This window comes from Mus caroli, chromosome 7 (genome assembly GCF_900094665.2).
Source record: "Mus caroli chromosome 7, CAROLI_EIJ_v1.1, whole genome shotgun sequence".
NCBI lineage: Eukaryota > Metazoa > Chordata > Mammalia > Rodentia > Muridae > Mus > Mus caroli.
In genome coordinates, this window is record NC_034576.1 from 132,823,220 (window position 1) to 132,831,873 (window position 8,654).

The 8,654-nt window shown below is 47.1% G+C and overlaps 1 protein-coding gene across 6 annotated transcripts in view; it reads left to right on the plus strand.

Annotated features, from left to right (window-relative positions):
- Btbd16 (BTB domain containing 16) overlaps positions 1–7,167 on the plus strand; it is a 49,215-nt gene extending 42,048 nt beyond the window's left edge. For 3 of the 6 annotated variants that reach the window (XM_021167860.1, XM_021167861.1, XM_021167862.1), the window contains exons 12-16: positions 1,761–1,843; positions 3,181–3,258; positions 4,164–4,262; positions 5,873–6,061; positions 7,021–7,167. In XM_021167860.1, coding sequence (XP_021023519.1) covers positions 1,761–1,843; positions 3,181–3,258; positions 4,164–4,262; positions 5,873–6,061; positions 7,021–7,089 — 518 coding nt within the window. In that variant the 3' untranslated portion in view covers positions 7,090–7,167. Of the gene's footprint in view, positions 1–1,760; positions 1,844–3,180; positions 3,259–4,163; positions 4,263–4,591; positions 4,708–5,872; positions 6,062–7,020 lie in introns of those variants that run through there. The other 3 variants (XM_021167865.2, XM_021167864.1, XM_021167866.1) reach the window with 3 other exon arrangements.
- The last annotated feature ends 1,487 nt before the right edge of the window (positions 7,168–8,654 follow it).

Here is an 8,654-nt window from a genome sequence, read left to right on the forward strand (position 1 = left end):
GCGTGTGTTGGGAGAGATAAAAACAGAAGCAGCTCAGTGGACAACTCAAAGAGTTGGAGCTCTTTAACTCCATGGATCCTGAGGACTTGAACCCAGGTCATCAGGCTTGGCAGCAATCACCCTTTTTCACTGAGTCATCTCACTGGCTGGTTTGTTGCTGCTGCTGCTGCTGTTGTTTGTTTTGTTTTATTTTGTTTTGTTTTGCTTTCTAAGACAGAGTTTCTTGTCACCTGGAATGGCCTTGAACTTGCTATGGCTGGCCTCAAATTTCTGATTCTTTTGTCTCCACCTCACAAGTGCTGGGATTATAGCTGTGCGCCACCATGCCTGGTCAGAAACAGATTTAAAAAAAAAAAAAAAAAAGATTTATCACATTAAATTGTATGGGGGTGGGGGATAAAGCTGCCCATGGAAGTCAGAAAAGGATGTCGGGTTCACTGGTTTTGAGCTAGCTGCCTGGTGTAGGTGATGTTCCTACAAGGGCAGTAGGAACAAACACTTAACCACTGAGCCATCTCTCCAGCCCTGCCAGAAGCAGGTTTGACTAGGACCAGTGCACAGCCCGTGTAGCTGCTCCCTTTCGTTTATTCGATAATGTAGGTTGATAATAATGTCAAGAGGATGCAAAAACCTAGGCAGTGTGCGGTGGATTGTTCAAAGGGAGAGGCCCTGCCTGGCCATCGAGTCAACCTTCTGCTTTAATGTCATTTGCTGAGAACCATTTGCAGAGAGGTGTCCCTGCAGGGATCCTGAGGACACGCTTCTCTTAAAGAATATAACCTAAGTGCTATATTTGGGTTTTTTTGCTTGTTTTAATGTGAGGTCTCACTACATAGTCTTGGCTGGCCTGGAGCTCAAAGGAGTAAAGCAGGTTGGTCTCAGACTCACAGATATCCTCCTGCCTCTGCCTCCCAAGTGCTGAGCTTAAACTTTACTAAACTAACTTCAACTTTAGTAAACAGGATATAGCATGAGGAATTTCTTATCAAATTGAAATTTCCCTCCAGTTTGGAGTGATTCACTTATTCCTTTTGAAGTATCTTTGCATAAGTTGTGTGTGTGTATGTGTGTGTGTGTTAGGGTATGCATGTGTATGTATATCCACTTCCACATATATGTAAGCATACAAGCATGTGCATTTGTGTATTTCTGTAGAATTTGACATCAAGTGTCTTCCTCATGATTCTCCATCTTCTGTATTGAGGCAGAGTCTCTCACGGAACTTGGAGCTTGCCAGCTGGGTTCTAGCTAGCCCGCTTGCTCCAGGGATCACCTGTCTCTGCCTCCTTAACCCTACAGGTTTCTGTTCACTTAGACCTCCATTCCTCACACTTGCCTAGCAATACACTGCATGCTGGGCTATCTCCTTGGTCCTCCTTGTTTTTCCTTTAAGAATAAATCTGGGCCGGGCGTGGTGGCGCACGCCTTTAATCCCAGCACTCGGGAGGCAGAGGCAGGCGGATTTCTGAGTTCAAGGCCAGCTTGGTCTACAAAGTGAGTTCCAGGACAGCCAGGGCTACACAGAGAAACTCTGTCTCAAAAAACAAAACAAAACAAAGAATAAATTTGGAAATATATATATACATGCTTCTGTATACAACCATAGTGATTCTTAGGTCTTCCCATTTTATGAATGAACATTCAGAGGAATCTAGCCCTTGCTGTTGGCCTGATGTCTCCCCTTTTTCTTTCTGTAAGTCAGACATTTGAGCTTCTGTTATGAATAAGCCTGTAACCACTTCCTCTTGTGTTTCTCTAAGGCAAGGATCTGGAGGAGTTGAAGCACATTAATTTCTTCCCTGAGTCCTGGCTGGTCCGGGTTACAGCCAACCATTACCACGCAGTGAGTCGGCTTCTCAAGGGAGCAATTAGCAAAATGTGTTGGGTCCTCAGCTTTGCTTTTTCTGGAGATACATTCCTCATTTGAAATCTCTGGGCCTCTGAGGTGAGGGCTTATCTGGAGTCTCTTCCAGGGGAAGGGAAGGAGTACGCTCCCACATGTCCTCTGAGCTGCAAATTTAGCCAGTCTAGATTTCTCCAGTCGTATCTTCCTCCAAACCCAGGCCCTACTCGACATAAATATAAAGTGCTTATTATTGAAACTGTTGAAACTGTATAGAAAAGAAATCCCTTAAGGCTATCACCCGAAGACAACAGCCCCAGTCAACGCTTCTCTGTCTCTGCTGCCTTTCAATAGGGACCACATTTTCATAGAATAGCTTATTTTCTGTCCTTTAACTCTTTGCTTATAGGAGATTCTCCACAATAGAAATGCATTATAACATATGTACTGTTTTGCTCCTGGTACATACTAATAAATGCTGGAACCAAATGACTCCGCCCCCAGCGAGAAATGCACTCATCCCACTGTACACACACTTGGCAGCATACAGCATTTAAATTTCAAATCGCTTTCGTTCATTGAGGAGGAAACAAAGGCACTTCGTCTTTCAGTATGCATCTCCTTTATGACTGGCAAACATGAGTATTTCCCACGTGTCTGCTTTGTGGATTGTCCGTACAAACTGCCCTGCTTCTTGTACATTTCCAATGTCACGTTTTCAGAGATAAAGCAGGGCAGTGTTGGGAGTTCTGGGCACGCATGAGTCACGAGTTAAAATTCAGCCAGCTTCACAAGTCCTCATTGTGATGCTGGAACCAGCCCTCTGAGCACCCTGCTGCCTGCACATGTGAGGGTGACTCCACGGAAGGCCCTTGCTTCTCTAGGGCATAACTCAGAATATCACTCCAAAAGCAGCCAAAGAGATTTACAGTGCGAAAGCTCCCAGCTCCATCTTCCCACCCACTGACCCTGCCTGACCCTTCTTTTCACCCCTGACTGCAGCTCATGCTCCTGAGATCCACACTCCACTTTCCAGTCTTCTCCGTGGAATGTCGTGCAGGGGTCCTGCTCAGTGAATTTGTGACCATGATCATTCCCGTGAAGAGGCTATTGACATTCGTACTTTATTCCCCTGGTCACATTGCCTAGCCATGTTTCCCCTCTCTTCTCTGCGTACTCTGGAAACCCTGGGAATATAAATAGTACTTGGATATAGTAGGTTTGCAGTAAATGTCTGAAGACAGAACCATGGGGGGCTGGGGATCCAGGAGTGAATGGGAAGTGATGGGGGTGCTCCTGTCTACACCTCAGGTAAGCTGTGTGCATTTCCTTTCCAGCTGGAGAACGGGGGCAACATGGTCCACCTGAAAGATCTTTCCACACAGGCCATGCGGTTCGGGCTGCTCTTTAGGCAGGTACTAAGAGCTTGACCCAAGCAAGGGGAAGGAAAGTCCCTTCTATGCTGAGAGAAAGAGCTCTGGGGTGGGTGGGGGCACCTGTGACCACTCTGTCCTCTGGTAGTAGAGCCAACAAAGCCCTAGGAAATGGAGTTCATAAGACAGAAGACTGGAACAGACCAGTCAGCAATCTGATGTGTGTGGTCCAAGTTTTCCCTATAGAGTGACCAACAATAGCACTTTTCCCAGGATGGGAGAGATTTCCTGGGAGTTGAGAGTTTGTTTCCTAAAAGAGGAAAGCATCTGGGGAAACCATGGGCTAGTCTCTCTCTCTCTCTCTCTCTCTCTCTCTCTCTCTCTCTCTCTCTCTCTCTCCTTCTCATCCTGCCCTCACTCTGTTAGTTTCAGTGGATCTCAGTCAAACCCTGGCTGGTCAAGGAGCTCGAGAGTGAGGCATCTCAGTGCTGACTTGGGACAGGGTCTGGTGTTGGTGGTTGTGCCCTGTCTTAGGCTTGCAATAGACATAATTTTTTTAAGTGCTGCTATATGACTTAAAAGTAATTGGGGATCTTTAAGAACTCATGTTGCAGGGACTTGGGACCTATACCTGTCATCTGAGGGATTGATTCAGTACCTGGTTGCAATGACCCACCAAAGTAGCATGGCATGTCCGTCTGATTGAAAATAAAAGTGCACTGTGACATATAGGAGATTTAAGACCATACCTAGCTCATTATTTCTCCCCCAAAGGATCATGCAAAATAATGATTAGAAACGTTGGAAGACATTAGCAGCTGTTTCTGAGCAGTGACAGGTTTTGAGCGAGTCCCTCTGGTTGTCACTAGAGTTAACCTTGCTGCATCCTGTCTTTGGATACTGATGGTATTCACCCGTCCGCGTTGTCAATCTTCTTCCCAATGTAGGAATACACCACTTACTCGGAAAGGATTTCTATATACGGATACTTCTTTGAGATAAAGGGAATCAAACACGACCCTACCTCTTACAGTTTTTCTATGCAGGTAAGAAGGTGCCCCTCTGAAACGGCCCCTCCACCTCCCGCCGACCGAGTCATACGGCATTAGAAGGAACTGAAGAATCATCAGTTCATCATTCACACAGGCTGTGTCATACGTGCTGTTCATAGTCACATATGTGCTGCCATGTGGTTTTCACAAGCAGCTGGGGAATTTGGTACTGGTGGTAGATGAGGCTGTCAGCTCTGAGGGACTTCACTTTCATGTCACGGGGCTCCTTGACAAAGCCAGGGCTCAGTCTGGGTGAACTGGGAGTCATATCATCATCGGTTTGTACGTAGTGGCCGATACTTTGCCCTTGGTCATTCTTTGAGGGAGTGACAGACAGCGCCTACAAGTAGCAGAGGAGAAGAGTCTGTCAAAGTGACCCTGAAGGACAGCGTGTGTGACATCTGAGGAACCAGGCGAGAGAGTGAGGTTTCCTTATATATGAGCCCTAAGGAGAGGATGAAGACAACCATGAAAGGACAGAATTGCAATTAAACTCTCTGAGGAGCTGCCTACGCTCAGCAAGTCTCATGATCTCCTGCCTTTAAGATGAAGACAGTAACCAAGGACAGTGGTGGCTCACGCCTTCAATCCCAGCACTGGGGGAGGAGAGGCAGGTGGATCTCAGAGTTCGAGGCCAGCCTGGTCTACAGAGGGAGTTCCAGGACAGCCAGGGCTCTCTGTTACACACAGATACCCTGTCTTGGGGACCAATCTCAGAGTATTAAATAATTGTGCAAAGGGTTTGCCACAGCTTAAGCATAGAAAGCCTTGTATGTGTTTTATTTCGGTGCATTCTGAGCATGCGCTGTACTGTTGAGCCCTGTTCCCTGCCCAGCACGGCTTATGTTTTAGCAATAAGGAAGGTGACAGCAATGACTGCTGTGGTGAAGGGCTGCTGGAGCCCACTTAGGATTTGCTTAGAGATCTCTCTTCTCTAAGTACCAAGCTCCCCGAGAAACCGTCTCCAACTTGGCCTTTTGGTTTCACCACCAGTCACCATGCCTAGGACCTAGGGGAACTTTTCTTTTTAAAACAGAGTCTTCTCTCATTCAATACATCCCAGCCACAGTTTCCCCTCTCCACACTTCTTCTAGCTCCCCAACTTGCGAACCTAGGGAGAGTTTAAATGGCTCAGGGAATAAGAGGACGGATACATGGATGAATGAGCAAATGATGGAATCCGAATGTTAGTCCCAGTTTGCCCACCACCTTCTCTTCCACAGGAAGGCCCTTCTCTTCCTGGCTCCTCCTTTTTTGGTCACCAGACCCTCAAGGATCTTCCTAACAGGATGGAAGAGATGAATTATGTAATACCAGCACTCAGGAGGCCCTTACGTACACACTGTTGGAGCTTTATCCCAGCAAAGCAATAAGGAAGCTTGATTTGATGGCCAAGCCCTAGTCCGTTGAAAACAGTTTGCATATGGAGAGGTCTTGGACTTCACAGGGTTCCTAGGGTAGCTCTTGGGAAAGTATGCCATTTGGAGAATGGCCTCATGCTATCTGTATAGACTTGAAACAGAAAGGCCATGTGTTGGGAGCCCTTTGCTAGCTCTTGTCACCCTAGTCCTGGGGCTGCATGGGATGGGTCACTGTCTTTGCAGAGAATAAAACATACAGACTTGGAGTGCCCCTCACCCGTCTGCGAGCACAGTACCATTAGCCTGAGGTCGGAGCGCCTGGTGAAGTATGAGATCCAAGCCCAGGCACTGGTGGACGGCAGGTGGCAGGAGTTCAGGACAAACCAAATCATGCAAAAGTTTGGGTTTATCAAGCCAGGCTGCAAAAGCCACGTGAGCATCCCCTTGGCCTCTGGCTTCTCTCTTTCTCCTCTGTTTCCTTTTGGCTCCTTCTTTCCCTCACCACTTTTTGGGCATTCCCATCTTCAAATCACCAGGGATCCATATGAAGATTGTGTTCAGTTTCCTTAGGATTACAATGGTTCCAAATGATGCCAAAGAGATCCCTTCTAAAATGAAAAGCATTAGTTGTGGGTGACTCTAACAAATCAAGTCAGAGGCACCCCAGGCCCATTTTGTAAACGTCAATAGGTATTTGTGTATAGATGCAAGGAGTCATAACACATCAATCCCTCTGAAATCCTTCCCAGGTTATCTGCCTCCTTCTGGCTTACCCAGGAGGACAGAGCCCATCAACCCTAGAGTGGAATCAACATCTAGGTAGACTTAGTACTTGTCCCAAATAGCCTGAGAACCAAAAAAAGGGGGGGGGCTCTTTGGCTGTGGCTTTGAGGTTGGGACTCACCCTGGTACCCTATTGAGAATGGCACTGTACCACAAACCACAGAGTCAGTCTCATTCCTAACCCTGGGGACACATTAGAGTGACCTAGGGCTTTGAGATGCCCCTGTTGGAGATCAGGAGACCTCACAAGTAATGAGATCAAATGCTCCATAGCTGGTGGGGCCTGGGTTTAACGATTATAAAGGCTTCCTGTAGGGGCTTGAATCGGCACAGCCATCCTCTCTGTCGAAGGCTGGGAGAGGCTAGGACCTGGTAGGAAGCCTCGAGGGTTGGAAATGCTTCACCTAGATCAGGTGACAACACAGGTCTAGCCTTTCCATAACTCCCAAAGACTTAAGCACTTTATCTAAACTATGTCTGAAATGTTTATTTATGTTCTCCCTGGGCTACTCTGCTGCAGGCTGGTCTGGGAAGTACCAGCTTATAGAACCCTTTGACAATGCAGCGTTAATCTGAAAGTCTCCTTTCTCCACATTCCTTATTTTTAGGCCTTGAAAATCCAAACCGTGGGCATCCCGATCTACGCCAGCTTTGCCTTCATCTTCCCAGCATCTTGATAGCTTTCATAGGAATCTATGGGATTCCCCTTCCCTGGCCGGCCTGACTCCATAAGAGAAATAAAAATGACATTAAGGAGGGGAGCACTGTGTCCGGCTGCCTGAGCTCGTCAGCTCCCCTGGGTCGTCCGCTCAGGTGTTGGAGTTTAGTGGCAATCTGCTTCCGTTTTTATCTGAAGATAAGATTGGGAAAATTCACATTTAAGTTCAATCGTCTGTTGACAGGCTAATCTTCTTGCAGATGCCTGACCAAGGACCTTAGCAGCTACTAATTGTTTCACACAATGATCTGCAGACCTAAGATATCCCTTCCCCTCTGGTTTAGAAGTTAAGTCACACACTGCACCCTTTCCTAAGAGAGAAGGCTGTACAAAGGGTCACCTTTGTCCACCCCTCCATGATGCTAGTTTTCTTTGAGAACCCAAAGAGTTGGTAGAGTTATAAAGACAGTCAGGTGGGTACGTCCAGCCTAATGTCTGGTGTGGGATGGCACACAGCTGAGGGAGTCTTCCTTCCAACAGAGAATCTCAGGAGGTTAGAAGGGCTGCTAGGACCATGGGAGGTGGGCCTGGGAGAAGAGTCAGCGCCAAAGCACTGGACTTTGGGAGCCTGCTTCCAGAACCACTTCTCCCTCCTGTGTCCCACTCTTCTACACTGTTGCTCCCACTCAAGTCCAGTAAAAGAGAAGTAGTCGTGGGAGCTAGGGAGACAGGAGAGGAGAGAAACTGGGATAGCTATCACCTCTCTGGGTTCATGGGCATCTTTCTGCAGTGACTGTGTCCCTTTGTGGCCCCAGTTTTCTCTGATACCTCCTTCCATTTGCTACCCTGAAGTTTCCTTCCATCCTTCCAGGGTCCAACACAGGGCCTGTCCTTGCTCTGATATTATAGCCACCTACCAGCCTTCAAGTGATGGAGGCATCTGTCAAAGTAGTCCTGGGCTGCATCAATCTCCTCTGCTTGACCAACTAGATCTCGCTTCATCGTTATATCTGGGTCTCCAAATTCTGTTTACTCTGCTTCAACTGCCTGGGTTTTAGGGGTTTTGTTTGTTTGTTTGGTTGGTTTTGTTTTTGTTTGTTTGTTTGTTTGTTTGTTTTTTAATGTTTCCCAGGTTACATAGGAATGGTTTGGTAATGTTGGAGACACATATGACACAGTGCGATAGATAATGGAAAACATGGCCTCCATAATTCACATTAGTGTGAGGACCAGTGAGACACTTACTCAGGTACAAATTATATGAAGGAAGTATCAAAGCCCCATAATGGTCAGGGTGATGGTTTGTATATGCTCTGCCCAGGGAGTGGCACTATTAGAAGGTGTGGCCCTGTTGAAGTAGGTGTGTCACTGTGGGTGTGGGCTTTAAGACCCTCATCCTAGCTGCCTGGAAGTCAGTGTTCTGCTAGCAGCCTTCAGATGAAGACGATGAAGATGTAGAACTCTCAGCTCCTCCTGAACCATGCCTGCTTGGATGCTGCCATGTTCCCGCCTTGATAATAATGGACTGAACCTCTGAACCTGTAAGCCAGCCCCAATTAAATGTTGTCCTTCTAAGAGTTGCCT